This window comes from Pongo abelii, chromosome 16 (assembly GCF_028885655.2).
Source record: "Pongo abelii isolate AG06213 chromosome 16, NHGRI_mPonAbe1-v2.0_pri, whole genome shotgun sequence".
Classification (NCBI taxonomy): domain Eukaryota; kingdom Metazoa; phylum Chordata; class Mammalia; order Primates; family Hominidae; genus Pongo; species Pongo abelii.
The window spans coordinates 102,422,972-102,443,374 of NC_072001.2; the positions used below are offsets into that span (position 1 = coordinate 102,422,972).

At 39.9% G+C, this 20,403-nt stretch overlaps 1 protein-coding gene and 1 pseudogene across 11 annotated transcripts in view; both read left to right on the forward strand.

The window, feature by feature from the left end:
• Positions 1-73: 73 nt before the first annotated feature.
• Positions 74-20,403, forward strand: part of LRRC28 (leucine rich repeat containing 28) — a 144,355-nt gene continuing 124,025 nt past the window's right edge. For 3 of the 11 annotated variants that reach the window (XM_063716025.1, XM_063716023.1, XM_063716026.1), the window contains exons 1-3: positions 109-250; positions 4,612-4,839; positions 17,225-17,314. In XM_063716025.1, the coding sequence (XP_063572095.1) occupies positions 4,672-4,839; positions 17,225-17,314 (258 nt within the window). In that variant the 5' untranslated portion in view covers positions 109-250; positions 4,612-4,671. The other 8 variants (XM_054531110.2, XM_063716024.1, XM_009250189.4 and 5 more) reach the window with 8 other exon arrangements.
• LOC129050522 (endoplasmin-like) lies at positions 5,025-17,216 on the forward strand (annotated as a pseudogene).

Sequence of the window (20,403 nt, forward strand, 5' to 3'; positions counted from 1 at the left end):
GAGCATTTTCCCGCGCCTATCGTGAAAGCGCGAGAACACGGGGGATTATCGCGAGGTTCCGTGCTAGTCTTCCGCTCCCTCTTCCCCAGCTCCCTGTGGCGCGGGTTCCGCTCCGCCCCCGGAGCCCCGCCCCCGACGACCGGCGCTCCGCCCCGCCCTCGCCTGCCTCTCTGCCCCGCCCCGCCCGCCGTCCCCCGCTTGCCTTCCGGCGCCGCTTGCGCTCCGGAGCGCTGGCTCTGCTGGCGCCGAGGTGAGTAGAGCTGTCCGCCTCGTCGGGTGATTCAAGTGGCAAGGCTCTCTGACCCGGCCCCCGGCGGGGACGCCTCAGACTTGGTCCTGCCAAAGCGTTCGGGTCGCGGCGAGTGGGACAGCGGGGCCGTCCGGGCCTCGGGCGGCCACAGCTGCCAGGTTCTCCTCGCACTCTGCGGCCCGCGGCCCCTGGGACCCGAGAACCCTGATACCGGGTCCGTGAAATCCCTGCTGCTGGGCTCGCTGCTTCCCAGCTGTAACGATCTCAGTGGCTGGCTAACTCGGGCGAAACGGCGTGTGTTTTGCCTAAGACTCTGCCAGTGTTTGTTACCACAGCTGAGAAAATAGCCTTTTGCAAATGCTTTTAATATGTAGCTTATAGTTCTCTAATCTCCAGCGTTAGGAAATTGGAATGCGTATTCTACTAAATTGAGTACGGGAAAGTCAGTATAAGGGACTCCTTTCTTTCAAAATACTCCTTAATATGTGTGGAATTTTGTTGAGAGGTTTTTGATTTTTTTGTTTTGTTTTTAATAATAAGATAGATTGGTGTTCACCTGTCAGAAAGCTCGTGTGTAGGTGCAGCTGTATACAGCTGATATTAAGTAATACTATTTGCCTTAACTACATAAGAGGTAGTAAGACTATACAAGAGGTAGTTTGCTTAACTAGGTAAAATGTGGTAAAGTTAAATGGGGTAAGAAAATTACCTTGTTAAAGGCTGTGTATGGCCCGTGAATGCATACTGCAAAACTGTGAGCATTGTTGATGCTTTATTGCTATTATTGGCAGTTTTAGGATTTCATTTGTTTAGATTTTATCTCCCAAACAGCCTTTGTAGCAATTTTAACAGAGTGTAATGGTGTTTTTGAGGCAGCCAATCCCAGCCAGAACATTCAGAAGGAAAGCCGTCAGGTTACAGGGACTCTCTTATTGAATCTTCCCTCAGTGAGTGTGGTTTTGCATTATAGGGCGGCGGTGCACAGGCTTTGCAGTCAGTCCACCTGCGATGGAACTATGACATGTTACCCTCTGAGAAACCCTTTCCTACTCTACAAAACGGGCTACATAATGTCTATTGCAATGCATGGTTGTAAAGATTAGACATCCTTGTGGCATGTAGCAAGCTTATAGGCTCTATCCGTGGTCTTGACATAGGTGGATGAAAAATCAACCTTGCAATGTTCTTCCACATGTCATCAGATATTAGAAGGCCTACTTTAAAATTTTATTTTAAGTTCCTAGATACGTCTGCAGAATATGCCGGTTTGTTACATAGGTAAACGTGTGCTATGGTGATTTGCTGCACCTATCAACCCATCACCTAGATATTAGGAAGGGTTACTTTTAGTTACTGTGCTAGATGCAGGTATGCAAGCGTGAAGAAAACAACGCAGTCCCTGCCCTCAGGATTTCTAAATAAGTTTCGGAAGGGTTTATTTACAGGCTTTTTGGCTTTATTGACAATAGACAGATGCAACGATAAATATTTAAATGGCAAATTGTGAGGAGTCCTACGAAGAAAAAACAAACAGCCAAGTTTCTCTGAAAGAACACCAGGGGAATTACTTTGGGATAGGAAAGTGATTTTTTTTTTTTAAGACTGAATCTCGCTGTGTCGCCCAGGCTGGAGTGCAGTGGTGCGATCTCGGTTTACTGCAAGCTCCGCCTCCCGGTTTCAAGAGATTCTCCTGCCTCAGTCTCCCGAGTAGCTGGGATTACAGGTGCCTGCCACCAAACCCAGCTAATTTTTGTATTTTTAGTAGAGATGGGGTTTCGCCAGGTTGGCCAGGCTGGTCTCGAACTCCTCACCTCAGGTGATCCACCCTCCTCGGCCTCCCAAAGTGCTAGGATTACAGGTGCGAGCCACTGCGCCCGGTCTCGGGAAGTGATTTTTATGTTGAAATCTGGAGAATGATGGGGCACTGCTTTCTAGGCTAAGAGGAGAGCAGCAAATGCTGTTAGGAGTTTGGTAGCTTTGAGGATTGGAAAAACCCAGAAGCTTGGTGAGAAGCCAAGCAGAGTTGATGGAGAAGTGGATGGGGGCAGATGGTGAGGCACCCTCAAGGCCTAGTATGAGTTGATTTTCTAAATAAGAAGTTTCTGAAGGGTTTATTTAGTAAGATGTGTGCCGAAAAGAGTGAGACGTAATTGGATGTACATTTTTAAAGGCCCATTGCTGGGATTAATGTGTTGGAAGTGACTAGAGTGGACACAGGGAGACCGCTAATACTGTTGGCCAGGCAGGAGATGACAGTGGCTTGTGGTTTTGGCAGTTGGAGAGATTTGGATGGATTTGAGATGTATTTGGGAGATAGAAGCCTCTAGCCTTGTGACAGATTGGAGGTGGTGAGAATATGAGAGGATGGGATCATTCATGACTTCCTGCTTCTCTGGCTTGAGCCACTGGGTGGATGGAGGGGTGAGCCATTTACTGAGATGGGAAAAACTATGGAGATTCGGATTGATGATGAAAATGGAAAGAAAGCTCTTTGAATGTGTTAAGTTTGAGATGGTTGTGAGACATCTAAACTGCTAACAGTTTACTAGTTCAGTGTATAATTACCTATGAAGTTTCACTTTCTACACAGAATCATTGGTGTTATTTGTAGTCTACTTCCCTTTGCTTTACAGGTAGGAGAATTAAGATGTGGAAAGATTATCTTGCACAAAGTCACATAATATATCTCATAAAATAGGTGAGTAGGTGGAATAAATGTGGGAAAGTATTGGATCCTTATGTTGCTTTGGAAATAGTATTTCATACTTTGCCTTTTTATATAAAATGGCAAGTGCTAGCTCATTAGCTAGGAATTAGAATTTGAAAATAATAAAATTTAGCCAGAAAATTGCAAAACTCTTGTTTATTGAAAGCTTATGTTGCTGCATTTTGTACTAATTTGGTATTAATTCCCAATGAAAATCACTTTCCTTAAGAAAAAAAATTATTGAAAGGTACTTTCCAATAGAGAGTCGGGAAAAAGGGCTGAGGAAAACAGTCAAATCTTTAAGCAGAGCTCAACTTCTTTGTAGTTGTTTCATCATTTCCTTAGTATCCTGTGGAATCTTGTGAGTCAGTGTCTGTGAAGAACCCAAGCTTTGAAATCCACTGGACCTGGCATCAAACCCTTGCTTTTATCCCTTGTGAACGGTTTGACCTTGTACAAATTACTGAAGCCTTGAGTTTGTTTCTTTTTGTGTTAACTGATGGTGAAGTTTGTTTTAGCCCTGTGCCTAGTGGATGAAATGGCAAATGTTACTTGTCTTCTTGCCCTTGTCAATTTTGGAGCTAGAAGAGAATTTATAATAATCTGACCTGGACTCAGGCCTTTAAACCAGTGCATTAATTGCTATCTCCATTCTATATATTAGGCAACTGGAGGCCCAGAGACATTGTAATATTATAGAATAATACAGGATTCTTGTTTCCGAGTGCAATGTTTCTTCTTTCATTGAAATAATTTAAACTAATGAAACTGTGTGGCCCTGGATCTATTTCTTTGATGCCTCTGATAATCCATAAAGCTAAAAGCAAAGAGGCGAGGCATAGTGGCTCACGCCTGTAATCCCAGCACTTGGGGAGGCTGAGGTGGGAGGATTGCTTGAGCACAGGAATTTGAGACTAGCCTGGGCAACACAGTGAGACCCCCATCTCTACAAACAAATAAAACAATTAGCTGAGTGTGGTGGTGCTGTCTATAGTACCAGCTACTTGGGAGGCTGAGGTGGGAGGATCACTTGACCCCAGGAGTTGAGGCTACAGTGAGCTATGATTGAGTCACTGCACCCCAGCCTGGGCAACAGAGTGAGGCCCTGTCTCTAAAAAAAATAAGAAGAAAGAAAAGAATAAAGAGATAAAGAAAAAATCAGAATGTAGGACAATATTTATATACTAGGAAGTGAAGAAAATGAAGCTATTAGTACTCTAGATATAAATAATATATATTTTAATATTTTTGAAGTACCTCAAGCTAAATACAAAATGAGGTAGTTCATAAAAGAAAGGGGTTTTTTTGCTGCATTTGATTTTTAAGCTTCTCCTTTGGTTGCGTGTTATGAAACTGGTCACTATTTTTCTTAGACAAGGGTTCCTATCTCAAGTGCAAAAACTATTTTTTTCCATTAGGACTATTTCTAATAAGTAATAAATATTGCTTAATCAGAGTATTTTTATTAAATTGTTATTCATTTTCATCTCCTCCTAAATATGTGTGACAATTTTAGTTATAAAAGTAAAATGTAGGATTGAATGTATTAATTATCTTTTTCAGTGTCTTCAAGTAGCTCTGTGTGCTAACTGGTTTATATGGCAATTCTTGTAAAAAATCTTGCAGTGAATAAATTTTCTTGTTCTCTTTATAGAAATGGACCAATTTTGACAAGATATAGTGCTGCAGCGTGCCTGATGGGATAGATTCAGTCATGGCATCCGAACTTTGTAAGACGATCTCTGTGGCAAGGCTGGAAAAGCACAAGAATTTGTTCTTAAATTATAGGAATCTGCACCATTTTCCATTGGAGTTACTGAAAGATGAGGGACTGCAGTACTTGGAGAGACTCTATATGAAAAGGAACTCCCTGACATCCTTGGTACAGTATTATATTACACTACAAAAAAATTATTTATACATGTGGTCCTGATCAAGATACATTTACATACCCTGAGGTATTCAGACCAAGAATTATATCCCCTGTTGTTATATATACAGTTAATATAAATACACACACAGGGGTTTTTCATTGGCTATGAATTTGTTATCCAAGTTCACACAGTTATGAGGTTGCCGGAGAAGTTGTGTAGGAAAGCAAAATATTCACTGATGTATGACTTATAAAGTTAGTACCCATTCAGAAACCCGTCTTCGTTTAGCATGTGCTTCTGTCCTGACTTGTAATTTGTTTGTGTGTTAAGCTTCTCAGGTGATTCTTGAATATTACAGCATTCACCAGGCCAGTTAAAAAGTAAACAAGAGAAAGACCAACAATGCTTTTGACATATAGGCATTAAAGGGAGAATGATTTGAAAATTAAAGCATTAAGAGATGCACTTGGGAAGCTTAATGTAACTTTTGAGTGTTTTGAAAGCAAAACCTTTATGATTGCCCTGTGAAAATCCAATGATTTTGAACTGGGCTAGCATACAATTTTTTGGAAAAAATTTTGCCACAAAGGCAACATTTAATTTGCTCTTTTTATGTTCTAAGAATAAGCACGTAGTTTTCATTATAATCTGAATTGTATTACATATAAGATAAACTAAAAGTTTTTCAAAAGTATGTCCAAATCAAGCTTTTTATTCCTATTATTTATTGTAAAATTTGGTCTCTGTAGTAAATGGATTTACTTTGTATGGCCTTTTCTGGTTATCACTTAACCTTATTTGAATCTTGTACTTGAATTCTAGTTCTTACTCATTTTAGATGATTTATGAGATCTTACTACTTTGTGAATTCACCCATTCTTCATTTCCTTCCCTATATTGGACTTTGCTAAATATCTGGAAAGTGTATCTTATTGGCTTCATGTATATGGCATGTTTTCCTGGAAAAGTTTTATTTAATCTATGTACAATGCCTATAGTGGGTAGAAAGCATTATAAAATTAGTTTATCTTTGCTCTGTCTGGAAGTAAATAGATATGTATGTTTTGTTCTTTTGTGATTGGCATATTGGCATATATGTTGAATGCCTACTTATATTTCTGAAATTAGATTTTTCAGTTTTCCAACTTGGAAAATCTGTATGCAGTTATAGGAATCCTTTTTTGCAAAGTCATCATCCCGTGATATGAAACCATATTAGTACTTTTTAACCCTTTAACGAGAAGTGGTATAAGAAATATTTTGACAAGGATTATAGCCTAGATTTTGCCTTGTTTGTTCTTTACATATAAAGAAAAATTGTGAGTGGATTACTTATTAACCATCTGCCATAGCCCAATGGGGTAGACTTTGTTCAGAGAATTGACCTTTGCTTATAAAAGTTAAATTTGTGGGTGGACCACGCGGCTGGAGATGTGAGGATCTGAGCCCGGGGGTGAGAGGGAGAGGTGGCTCTTGCACTCTAAAGGGACTTGAGACTCACCAACCACACGCCGTGAAGGCCCTGTGGGTGCTGGGCCTCTGCTGCATCCTGCTGACCTTCGGGTCGGTCAGAGCTGTTGATGAAGTTGATGTGGAAGGTACAGTAGAAGAGGATCTGGGTAAAAGTAGACAAGGCTCAAGGATGGATGATAAAGTAGTACAGAGAGAGGAAGAAGCTATTCAGCTGGATAAATTAAATGCATCACAAATAAGAGAACTTAGAGAGAAGTTGGAAAAGTTTGCCTTCCAAGCTGAAGTTAACAGAGTGATGAAACTTATCATCAATTCATTGTATGAAAATAAAGAGATTTTCCTTAGAGAACTGATTCTGACGCTTTAGTTAAGATAAGGCTGATATCATTGACTGATGAAAATGCTCTTTCTGGAAATGAGGAACTAACAGTCAAAATTAAGTGTGATAAGGTGAAGAACCTGCTGCATGTCACAGACACTGGTGTAGGAATGAGCAGAGAAGAGCTGGTTAAAAACCTTGGTACCATAGCCAAATCTGGGACAAACGAGTTTTTAAACAAAATGACTGAAGCACAGGAAGATGGCCAGTCATCTTCTGAATTGATTGGCCAGTTTGGTGTCAGTTTCTATTCCACCTTCCTTGTAGCAGATAAGGTTATTGTCACTTCAGAACATAACAATGATACCCAGTACATCTGGGAGTCCGACTCCAATGAATATTCTGTAATTGCTGATCCAAGAGGAAACACTCTAGGACGGGGAACGACAATTACCCTTGTCTTAAAAGAAAAAGCATTTGTTTACCTTGAATTGGATACAATTAAAAATCTCATCAAAAATATTCACAGTTCATAAACTTTCCTATTTATGTACGGAGCAGCAAGACTGAAACTGTTAAGGAGCCCATGAAGGAAGAAGCAGCAGCAAAAGAAGAGAAAGAAGAATCTTACGATGAAGCTGCAGTAGAGGAAGAAGAAGAAGAAAAAAACCAAAGACTAAAAAAGTTGAAAAAACTGTCTGTGAATGGGAACTTATGAATGATATCAAACCAATATGGCAGAGACCATCCAAAGAAGTAGAAGATGAATACAAAGCTTTCTGCAAATCATTTTCAAAGGAAAGTGATGATCGTGTGGCTTATATTCACTTTACTGCTGAAGGAGAAGTTACCTTCAAATCAATTTTATCTGTACCCATATTTGTTCCACGTGGCCTATTTGACGAATATGGATCTAAAAAGAGCGATTACATTAAGCTCTATGTGCGCTGTGTATTTATCACAGACGACTTCCATGATACGATGCCTAAGTACCTTAATGTTGTCAAGGGTGTGGTGGACTCAGATGGTCTCTCTTTGAATGTCTCCTGCAAGACTCTTCAGCAACATAAACTGCTTAAGGTGATTAGGAAGAAACTTGTTCGTAAAACTCTGGACATGATCAAGAAGATTGCTGATGAGAAATACAATGATACTTTTTGGAAAGAATTTGGTACCAACATTAAGCTTGGTGTGATTGAAGACCACTCGAATCGAACATATCTTGCTAAGCTTCTTAGGTTCCAGTCTTCTCATCATCCAGCTGATATTACTAGCCTATACCAGTATGTCGAAAGAATGAAGGAAAAACAAGACAGAATCTACCTCATGGCTGGGTCCAGCAGAAAAGAGGCTGAATCTTCTCCATTTGTTTAGCGACTTCTGAAAAAGGGCTATGAAGTTATTTACCTCACAGAACCTGTGGTTGAATACTGCATTCAGGCCCTTCCCGAATTTGATGGGAAGAGGTTCCAGAATGTTGCCAAGGAAGGAGTGAAGTTTGATGAAAGTGAGAAAATCAAGAAGAGTCATGAAGCAGTTAAGAAAGAATTTGAGCCTCTGCCCAATTGGGTGAAAGATAAAGCCGTTAAGGACAAGATTGAAAAGGCTGTGGTATCTCAGTGCCTGACAGAATCTCCGTGTGCTTTGGTGGCCAGCCAGTACGGGTGGTCTGGCAACATGGAGAGAATCATGAAAGCATAAGCGCACCAAACGGGCAAGGACATCTCTACCAATTAACGTGCGAGTCGGAAGAAAACATTTGAAATTAATCCCAGACATCCGCTGATCAGAGACATGCTTTGACGAATTAAGGAAGATGAAGATAATAAAACAGTTTTGGATCTTGCTGTGGTTTTGTTTGAAACAGCGATGCAGCAATGCTTCGGTCAGGATGTCTTTTACCAGACACTAAAGCATATGGAGATAAAATAGAAAGAATGCCTTGCCTCAGTTTGAACATTGATCCTGATGCAAAGGTGGAAGAACCTGAGGAGACAACAGAAGGCAAAGAGCAAGACAAAGACAAAGAAATGGATGTGGGAGCAGATGAAGAAGAACAAGAAACAGCAAAGGAATCTACAGCTGAAAAAGATGAATTGTAAATTATACTCTCGCCGTTTGGATCCTGTGTGGAGAGGAAATGTGAAATGTAAGTCATTTCTTTTGGGAGAGACTTGTTTTGGATGCCCCCCACCAGTCCCCTTCTCCCCTGCACTGTAAAATGTGGGATTATGGGTTATGAGAAGAAGTGGGTTTTTTAGTTGATTTTTTTTAAACATACCTCATGAATGTAAATTTGTACTATTTAACTGACTATTCTTGATGTAAAATCTTGTCATGTGTATAAAAATAAAAAAGATTTCCTCCCCACCAAAAGTTAAACTTCTGGTCTTGTGGTAGTTTCTCAGCTTCAGTTTTTTATTTATGAAAATAAGAATCTACTGTCCAGTAAATTGATGTTTATAATAGCTTATGGTAATACATTTTATTTCTCTGCAACCTTTTTAATCATCAAAGATTAAATTGTTTATGTGTTTATAATGATGTATGTATTTTACTTTAATTGTTTTCTCTTAGCCGCGATATTTGATTTATGTATATCAAAGAACTTTGTAAACTATAAAGTGCTGTACAGATATGAGGGGATGGTGGGAATAGTAGCAGTCATCCCAAAGCCCACCCATTGCCTGATTATGTCAGATATATGATAGCTTACAGCACAGTTTTTGAAAACAGGTAAAACATTACTTTTCGTAGAGTGCTGAAAACTAGTAGTGATTCTCAGGGCTTTTGGAATATTTGCTGATGTTAAAATATAGTTCCTAAAGGAGAGTAGTATGTGGAATTTTATTTACAACTGCAATACTGCCCAAAACTGGGGAAAACATTATTGAAAATATAGAGTATCTCGAATATGTTATTGCTTAATTGGCCTTTTACTTACGGATTTTAAACAAGCTTGGGAATCTGTCAGTCACTTCCATTTTCACGTTGTTTTTGTGTTTCTTAACATTTTTTTTGTTTCCTGTTAACATGTTTGCATGTGTGTTAAATGCCTTCTCTCAGCATTTTCCTCCTTTCCTCTCCTACCCCTCAGCATGTTAGGCCTGTTGCTGAGAAGAGAAGTTGTCGCTAACACACAACCTCTACTCTTCTCCCTTTTGCCCCTCAGTCGCTCAAAGCCGTGTAGTGGCTTGTATTTGTAGGATGATTGCATGACAAAAGTCCAGAACTTGGTGAATGCTCATGTTTAGAACTAAAGCACAAGAAAAAGCCTTTTTGCACATTTAAAAGAATAAACTTTTCAATTACAAAACCGGTATATGCCCTTACGTCAAACAACATAGAGGCATATCTGGAAAGCAATCCTCTCTTTGTCCAGTTTGTGAAGCAACCAACATTAATAGTTGGATTGTATCCTTCTGCTTTGGTTCATTCATGCTGCCATAACAAAACACCATAAAATCAGTGGCTTATAAACAAATTTATTTCTTACTGCTCTGGAGGTGGGAAAGTACAAGATCAGGGTGCTAGCAGATTCGGTGTCTGGTGAGGTCTCTCTTCCTGGGTTCGTAGACGGTGCCTTCTTGCTGTGTTCTCACATGGTGGAAGGGGTCAAGGGTCTCTCCCTGACCTCTTTTAAAGAACACTAATTCCATTCATGAGGGCTCTGCTGTCATAATCTAATTGCTTCCCAAAGGTCCCACCTCTTTTTTTAATTTTAATTTTAATCTTAATTTTAATTTTTTTTTGAGATGGAGTTTCACTCTTGTTGCCCAGGCTGGAGTGCAATGGCTCTATCTCGGCTCACAGCAACCTCTGCCTCCCGGGTTCAAGTGATTCTCCTGCCTCAGCCTCCCGAGTAGCTTGGACTACAGGCATGCACCACCACGCCCGGCTAGTTTTGTATTTTTAGTAGAGAAGGGGTTTCTCTGTGTTGGTCAAGCTAGTCTTGAACTCCTGACCTCGGGTGATCCACCCACCTCGGCCTCCCAAAGTGCTAGGATTACAGGCGTGAGCCACTGTGCCCGGCTGGTCCCACCTTTTAACACCATCATCATCTTGGGGTTTAGAATTTTAGTGTATGAATTTGGGGGAAACACAAACATTCAGACTATACCACCTTCCATCTCCTTGCTTGTGTTTATGTAATTACATATATGTTTTATTTATATTTTTCCTTTTTTAATAACAAAAAATCATACATATTTCTCTGGAAGTCTCTTTTTTCATTTCATGATATTCTCATTCCACTAACCTCTAGGCCAGTAGGTATATGTACATTCTTGTATGTATGTGTATGTTTATATTTAGGATAGCCTAAAAAGTAGGATTGCTGGACTAAAGGGTAGACATGTTTTATATTTCAAAATACTTTTAGGCCAGGCATGGTGGCTCATGCCTGTAATCCCAGCATTTGGGGAGGCCAAGGCGGGCAGATCACTTGAAGCTAGGAGTTTGAGACCAGGCTGGCCAACATGGTGAAACCCCATCTCTACCAAAAATACAAAAATTAGGTAGGCATGGTGGTGCGCGTCTGTAGTCCCAGCTACTCCGGAGGCTGAGGCAGGAGAATCACTTGAACCTGCAAGGTGGAGGTTGCAGTGAGCTGCAGTCGTGCCACTGCATGCCACCCTGGGCAACAGAGTGAGACTCGGTCTCAAAAAAAAATTTTTTTTAAAGCAATATTTGATTATCATTTATTTGTATAGCTGAGAAACCTTAAAACTTTTTGTTTTGTTTTGAGACAGGGTCTTGCTGTGTTGCCCAGGCTGGAGTACAGTGGCGTGATCCTGGCTCACTGCAGCCGTGACCTCCTGAGTTCAAGTGAGCCTCCTGCCTCAGCTTCCTGAGCAGCTGGGACTACAAGCACACACCACCACACCATACCCAGCTGAGTTTTACAACTTTTTATAGAGATGGGGTCTCGCTGTGTTGCCCAGGCTGGTCTCAAACTCCTGGGCTCAAGTGATCCTCCTGCCTTAGCCTCCCAAATTGCTGAGATTACAGTGAGCCACTGTGACTGGCCAGAACTTTCTTTTTAAACATAAGCTGGTTTGTATTGAAATCTAGTTATATAACTGATAGGTGAAAAAGAAGTAGTTGTGGGGGCCGGGTGCAATGGCTTATGCTTGTAATCCTAGCACTTTGGGATGCTGAGGCAGGCAGATCACTTGAGCTCAGGAGTTCAAGACCAGCCTGGGCAACATCACAAAATCCTGTCTTTAAAAAAAAAAAAAAAAAAAATAGCTGGTTGTGGTGCCGTGTGCCTGTAGTCCCAGCTACTTGGGGTATCTGAGATGTGAGGACTGCTTGAGCCCGGGAGGTTGAAACTGCAGTGAGCCAACATCATGCCACTCCACTCCAGCCTGGGTGACAAAGTGAGACCCTGTCTCAAAAAAAAAAAAAAAGACGTAGTTAAGAGACATGATTTTGCTTCCTATCATTTACCTTAGAAAATGTTTTAAATACTTTTTCCATAATTATTTTAAATGCAATTCAGGAATTAAGTCTGATCTTTGTGATCGTTTTAAGATAGATAAGATATTAGAAGTAATACAGGGTCTGGGTTTGTCACATGATAGGTATTCCTGCAGTGGTAGAATTAAATAAATGAATGTAAAATAGAATAGCATAAGGACCGTATTAGAAGAGTTCCAGACTGAGAGCTTTCAAGAGCAGGAACTGTGTCTTGCGTTCTGTACCTTCAGTGCCTCGCTTACTGCTTAACATGTGTAGTACACATAATTTCATTCTATGTAGCAGCATTGTAGAATGTTTTAAAAATAAGATCCTATTTGTATGACACCGAAGACTGACTTTGACAGGCACTTAGGAGGAAGAGCATCATTCAGTCAACGTGTATTTGTTGAGTACTTACTGTGTACCCATCACTCTTCAAGACATTGACAGTAGATATATCATGGAACAGCTTCTTCTTCTCATGGAATTTTCATTTGTTGGAATTTCAAGTTTAAGGAAAAAAATGAACTAAGGCTCAATGGCATAATGTTCGAGGGACAAGTCTATATACCTGTTCTGCTTGCCTTGAGCAGTGGTTTTATAGGTTCTATTGGAAGTAAGAGCTCAGGGCCACAAAGAAAATGAGCACTCAAAAAATTTCTCAGCAAGGCCAGTTTTCTTCTGCAGAAGGGTGCTAGCTGCTCATAGGCCTAGCCACCATGAGAACACACAGAACAAAGGAGAACAACGCAGATTCTGTCTCTGTGTCTTTCCCCCATTGGCTGGGGTTGGACCACACAATCTAAACTATTGGCTAAACATTTAAACTGTCTTAGACAAGGTGGGCGCATGATAGAGGAGAGAGGGAGAGGAGGAAGTGGTCACCTACAGGCGACTAGAAAGCTAACCTATTTCCACATAAGGAAAGGAATATGGAACAGGGCTGTGGCATGTCTAGGCATATTTAGACAGGTTAAGGCTCAGCAAAAGCGGGGAGTGGGGGGTGGAACTTGGAACTAGAGAATAAAGAAGAGGGGAACTGGACAAGCTGTTTGAAGAGGAACCTAGCTATATTTAACAGTTCCACAGAACCTCAGGTTTACTGAGCAATGCTGAGGTGGGGACCGAGCAATAGTGTATCTCCACTTCAGCGGGAGCAGCTCTTCTTTTGTTTGAGTATTGATGTTCTCTATGCAAACCCCCACATAGATGGGATATGCAGAGAGGACCTCTAGTAAACAGATGGGTAGATAGGTCTTGAAGTTTGGCTGTGATATGGGATGGGCATAGTGGGAGGGGATTTGACAACAAAGGAGATTTTTCTTCTATTCTTCCCTTTTCTTTTCTTTTCCCTTTCCTTTTCCCCCCTCTCTTCTCTTTTCTAAGAGGACAGAGTAAATGCTGATAGGAAATTCCCATTAGAGAGGAGTTGAACCTCTGGAAAAAGGGAATAATTCAAAGTGCAAGTTTCCTAAGAATGGGCTCCAGAGTACACATGGAAGGCTTGACCTTGGGAATATGTTCTTTCCTCCTTTGTGAAAGTAAAGAAAGGGAGAACAGGTGGAAAGACAGATGTGCACTGAGGCAGAGAGAGGCGGTTGAGAGAGTTTTCGTCTGATGCTTTCACCAGGTCAGACCATCTGCTTGGGAATGAACATTTGGGGAGAGGGCAGGGTTGAAGACTCACATGGCAGTTTGGCTAGAGAAAGATAGAATTGTTGGGTGTTATTTAGCAAGCAGTTGGTGACTAAGCTTATGGTGGAACCTTCTGCTCATTTAGGGAACTTTCTCTTGCTGTACTCAGCTGTCTGAGGGATGGAGAAGGTAGACTGTGGCATTCATACAGATTTAGGTTTTTGCCAGGTGGGTGCAGTACAAGTACAGAGAGACTAAGGAGTTTTAGGATTTGGCCGAGAGAGTGATATAACATGAAATCTGAGTTGGATTGGAGGCAAATAAAGGAAGAGTGAATATGGAGAACGGAGGTGGGCCAAAGTACCCATTGATGTTGAAGAACTGCTATATTGGGTACGACTGAGTAAGCCATCTGGGGTATGGGACATTTTGGTGGCAGAGAAAGACTGTGGTCATGGAGAAGTTTCTGATGATGACACAGTCTGAGTGTGCAAGGTGGAGGGGGCTGAGGTAGAGCCCTACAACCTTCCCTGCATCGGTCCCTGTGGTCTTTGTAAGAAGGAGAAGGAATACAGCGTGGAAGCAATAATCACCAGTCCTTTCTAAAACTCTAAAGTTCCTCAAGGGAGGAAATTAGTAGTGGGAGCATTTCAGGGCTGCAGTCCCAGGAAGGGGCTGTTTCATGGTTTGGTAGCAAAACTCAGGACTGAGAGGTAAGAGAGGTAAGAGATCAAAGTCCTATGGCTTAACCTCTTTGGACCTCAGTTCCTTTATTTACAAGAAAAAAGGCCACGAGAGACTTGGAGGAAAACATAAAATCTCAACCTGGAAGCAAAATCACTTAATGAATCTGTCAACTTCTTTTCTTAATGGTAACAGTTGGCCTTCCTGAGGAAATGAAAGAGTAACTTGCCCAAATACTGATAGAGCTCTCACTACTTTCTAATTTTATTTTATAAATATGAATGGACAAAAAAGAGGTATCCAAATTTTAATGAAAGAGGGGAGTTTGGCTTATAGCTAAGCAACAGGAGCAGATGGATCCTGATTAAGCAGTTAATCTATGCAACAAGAGATAATTTAACTTAAAAATTATATTCCACTTAGTGAAGGAAAGAGATATCTGTCAATCATGTTCCTGAATTGGGCTGGGAAATGAAGCACAGATGTTTTTTCTCTCCTGTTAGCCCAGGAGAAAAACATTCCTGACTTTCTGCTTCAAATATGAACAGGCAAATGAAAAAAGAATACAGATAGCAAAAACACGTAAAAAGATGTTCAACTTTTAGAAGAAGTGATAAAACACTAATTTTTACCCATCAGATTGGCAAAGATTAACACCTAGCCAGGCATCAAGGCATACCAGCTACTTGGCTGAGATGAGAGGATCGTGTGAGCCCAGGAGTTTGAGAACAGCCTGGGCAACATAGTGAGACTTTGTCTAAAAAAAAAAAAAAGAAATTAACACCTAGTGTTAAGGATAATTAATACCCAGTGTTGGAGACAGTTAGGAGAAGATACTGTCACATACTCCTAATGGAAATTAATGTTTTTGTTGAGTTGTTGGGCCATATCTAGCAAAACTGTACATGGATATGTGTTTGAATCGGCATTTTCACTTGCAAGAATCTACCCAATAGAAAAGTCTGGTGAACAAGAATGTTCATCACAAAATTGAATATGATGAAAAATTGTTAAAACCTCAATATTCATCAATAATGGATTAGTTAAAATATGATAGCAACTAGCACTGTTTGAGCCTTTACCAAGTGCTCAAACAGTTTCAAGCAAATGACATGTATTATTTAATCCTCAGGACAATCCTATGATGTAGGCATTATTATTATCCTTATTTTATAGACAAGTAAACTAAGTCATAAAACGTACACACACTGAATAGTGATGATAGTTGGAGATGGGTGGAGAGTGTGAGGGTAGGGTGGAGGCTGAAAGAAACAGAGTCTTACTTAAGTGTTTATAGGAAAAGGGAAAGCTCTACTAGTAAGTTTGGTTTATATTACTTTCAGTAAATATTTATTTTTATAATTTGGAGTCAGTTAAAATAAGATGATTAGAATATAGTACCACTAAGTTTTTATCAAGCTTTCTAATCAGCGAGTCTAAATATTTTGATTTACAGTGATGCATATGTTTATGCCATATTGACATAGATGACTCTCTTAGCTGGAGGTTAGGTGAGAGAAGTTGATGGCTAGGAAAGTCACACAACTATATCCTCCACCCCCTCCTTGAATTTGGTAATAGTAGGATCTGGATCAAATAAGGATCAGAACACCCTGAGGGGAAAAACAGTAAGTTAAGGAGATGGCCTAAAAGAGCATCATACAGCCAAGTGTGGTAGGAGAAACCGGGAGCGGGAGTTAAGTTTTGTTATTAGTTTGGTTCATTTTGAATTCCAGAGCAAGGACTTCTTTTTCTCCAGTCTGTTGGATCCTTGCAGCTTGAACTGCTGCTAGGGTGCAGGGCCTCCATAATCGCCATGATTGCACTGTTCTTGAGCTAGCTCTGTATAAAAGCATCTCTGTTTCTTAAATTGACTATGTGGAAATATGTGAGTATATCAAATAGTAAAGCATTCTAATGGTCCGTTAGTGTTTTAGTGTTTGTAAGTAAATGTGGTACAGTTCTGGAAAACAACCATTGCGCATTTATCCTGTCTTCATAATACACATGTGCCTGAAAATTAAGTTTTGTTACAACAGCTTCTTTTCCTGTTGAATTTTCAGATTTAGAAGCTTTTCTGTCATTGTTACCGATTCCTTGTCAGTAATGTGTAACGGTGATTCCTTGTCAAATAATTAAGAAACTCAAGCCTCTCACATGTCATAATGACTTTCATTTTTCAGGAAAATGAACGTCTGTTCCATAACTTAACTCTATTTGTGGAGTCATAGGATTTTAAAGCTAGAAGCTTTATTGATAATTTAGACAATTTTTCTTTTTGAGGAAACTAAGAAGAGGATAATGGCTGGTTCTAAAGTCACTTTTATGGCTTTTCGGTGCAAAAATAAGGTCTCCTAATTTGTGGTCCAGTTAGTTTTGCTTCATTTTAATTCTGTAGATATTTGTTGATAACCTCTTCCTAGCCTAGCACCACCATGTTGTTAAAATTTAACCTCATTTATCGACTGGAGAAATGAAGTGCTGCGTGTTAAGTGAATTTTCCCAGTTAATTTTTGTAAAGTCTGTGTCTGAGTTTTCCTGTGAATAAAAGTCTAGCTTAATAGAAATATTTTAAAAACATGTATCATTCTTTGCTTTTTAAATGAGATATAGGGAACCTGACTTGGCATCTACCCTGTAATTTGTAGTTTCTGCCTAGGGAGTTAGGAGGGGGACAGTTTAGAAAGAGGTGGCAGGGCTAGGGGTCTTTTCCTTAGAACAGACCATTATCTTGTGTACTCGAAGAGTGTTATTTGCAAGCAAAAGACTCAAAACCATTGGTGTATGTATGTTTCCACAAGTTTAAATTCATTTTTCAGACATTCACTATAATGAGGCACCTGTGTACTAGAAGTGAGACGCCAGTGTCTGTTAGTCCCATCGAATCAGTCAACAAATACATACGCTATGTAAGTAAGGCACTTGTACACCGATCTTGGAACATGCTCCCCACCCCACCCCCCCAGAACCAAACAGTTATGTCATAAACTTACAGAATTGTTCAAGCTAGGTGTAATCTTAAATCATTGATCTGGCTTAATGGGAATGTGTTTGGTATTCTATTTTTGTGTGTATTTTTATATTGCTTTGAAAATTTCATTTATAAAATCATACTTATGCCATGTTTATTAAATAGTTTTTTTTAAAAAATAAAAAGCTGGAAAAGACACTTGATGCTTGTAACCTCCAACCCTTGTTTCTTACATTTATATAACTTTCAGTTTTAACAAATATTTTTAAGATAAACACTTCAAGAGGCATTTCAGCAATTTTTAATGCCTGTTTTTTCTTTTGAAAAATCTTTTCTTGGCAATCAAATTTCTATCAAATTCAGAAACATTTTATTTTTGTAAATGTACTGGATGTATAGTGTTTTTTTATTTTGAGCTCATTCTGTAAGTTTTTGCTAAGTTAAAAATATCAGTCTTGATGTTTGTTTTACATTTTTTGCCAGAAAACATTTGCAGATTTGAAGATACTTAAAATATTTTCATTTACATTTCTTAAGATGACAATTTTAATCTCTACAAATGCTAAGCAAATACTTTCATTTACTTCTAAGAAAAATAATCTAAAACATCTATCATTCTTACAGTTAGGTAGTTATTCTTTATGTTTTACATTTGAAGGAGCTGAGTTTAAGTGAAAAATCAGTAGTGAATATAAAAAGGTATGAATTCTGCACACTTTACCAGCCACATGTGCTATTAACTTTTTTGCTTTTTTTTTTTTCCTGCAACCTCTGCCTCTCGGGTTCAAGTGATCCTCCTGCCTCAGCCTCCCGAGTAGCTGGAATTACAGGTACCCGCCATCACGCCCGGCTAATTTTTGTGTTTTTAGTAGAGACGGGTTTCACCATGTTGGCCAGGCTGATCTTGAACTCCTGACCTCAGGTGATCTACCTCCCTCAGCCTCCCAAAGTGTTAGGATTACAGGCGTGAGCCACCATGCCTGGCCTTAACATTTAAATTAAAGTAAAATAATATTAAAAATTCAGTTCCTCCATCACATAGCCACATGTGGCTAGTGTCTGCCATATTGGACAGCACAGATAATGTTTCCGTCATGGCAGAGAGAGAAACAAAGGAAAATGAGTAATTATTATGAAGTGAGTCAAGAGACAAAGGTATGGTAACTAGGACCCTGAAGGCATTTATGCTACTGGGGAAGAAGAAAGAATGCTGGTTCCCTCGTTCGGTACCGTTAGCCTGCTAGGGTTTCTGATTCCTCTGTTGATAAATATTGCTCTATGACATATATAAAAATGGAGGGAAATACTGGAGAAGGAATGGGCAAGTTGAAAAGAGGTCTACCACAGTTTTAAAAAATCTGGACACGTGGTATTTAACTCATGTCGTGTACCTGCTCAGAAGCAATGACATCAAATTATTGATTCAACTAAAAAGCTTGTTAAATGTGTTGTGGTAGTTTGTGAATGAAGTACTTTTTATTCCTGCAGTGCCAAGACTTCATTAGCTTTTTAAAAAGGAAAACTAATTTATTGGGGTGAAACTGACATAACATAAAATTAATCCTATTGAAATGACAATAGGATTCAGTACATTCACCGTGGATGCAGCCACCTCTGTCTAGTTCCAAACATTTCTTTCACTCCAGAGTAAAACCCCTCACCCATTAAGCAGTTCCTCCCCATTCTGCCACCCCCACCCTCAGCTCCCACACCCAGCCCTGGTAACCAGCAATCTGTTTTCTCTCTGGGTTAACTCTAGATATTTTATATAAATGGGATCACAAAATATGAAACTTTGTGTATCTGGCTTCTTTTACTTAGCAAAATGTTTCCAAGGTTTATCCAAGTTTTAGCATATATCAGTACTTCTTTTTTTTTTTTTTTATGATTCAGTAGGGATTCCATTGTATGGCTATACCACCATTTGTTTACCCACTCATCTACTGATGGACATTTGGGCTATTTCCACCTTTTAGCTATTGTGAATAGTGCTGCTATGAACATGAATGTACATGTTGAAGGACCTGTTTTCAGTTCTTTTGGGTATATAAATAAGAGAGGAATTGCAGGGTCATATGGTAATTTTATGCTTAACTTTTGAGGAGCCACCAAAAAGTGGCTGAGCCATTTTACATTACCGCCAGCAATGCACAATGGTTCCAGTTTCTCCACATTCCTGCCAACACTTGTTATTTTTCTTTTTTTGTTAGTGTTACAGCTGTCTTAGTGGGTATGAAGTGTCACTTCATTGTAGTTTTGATTTGCATTTCCCTAATGCTAATGATGTTGAGCATCTTTACATGTGCTTGTTGGTCATTTGCATATCTTCTTGGGAGAAATGTCTGTTCAGATCCTTTGCCCATTTTTTAATTGAGTTGTTGTTTTGTTGTTGAATTGTAAGGGTTCTTTTTGTAGTCTGGATGCTAGACCTTTGCCAGATATATGATTTGTAAGTATTTTCTCCCATTCTGTAGGTTGTGTTTTTTACTTTCTTGTAGTGGCCTGTAATGCACACAAGTTTTTACATTTTGATGACATCCAGTGTATCTTTTTTTTTTTTTTTTTTTGAGATGGAGTCTCACTCTGTTGCCAGGCTGGAGTGCAGTGGCGCCATCTCGGCTCACTGCAACCTCTGCCTCCTGGGTTCCAGCGATTCTTCTGCCTCAGCCTCCTGAATAGCTAGGACTACAGGTGTGTGCCACCATGCCCAGCTAATTTTTATATTTTTAGTAGACATGGGGTTTCACCATGTTGGCCAGGATGGTCTCCATCCCTTGACCTTGTGATCCACTTGCCTCAGCCTCTCAAAGTGCTGGGATTACAGGCATGAGCCACCGCGTCCAGCCCTATTTTTCTTTTATTTATTTATTTAGAGATGGAGTCTCACTCTGTTGCCCAAGCTGGAGTGCAGTGGAGTGATCTCAGCTCACTGCAACCTCCCCCTCCCGGATTCAAGAGATTCTCTTGCCTCAGCCTCCAGAGTAGCTGGTTCTATAGGCGCATGCCACCATGCCCGGCTAATTTTTT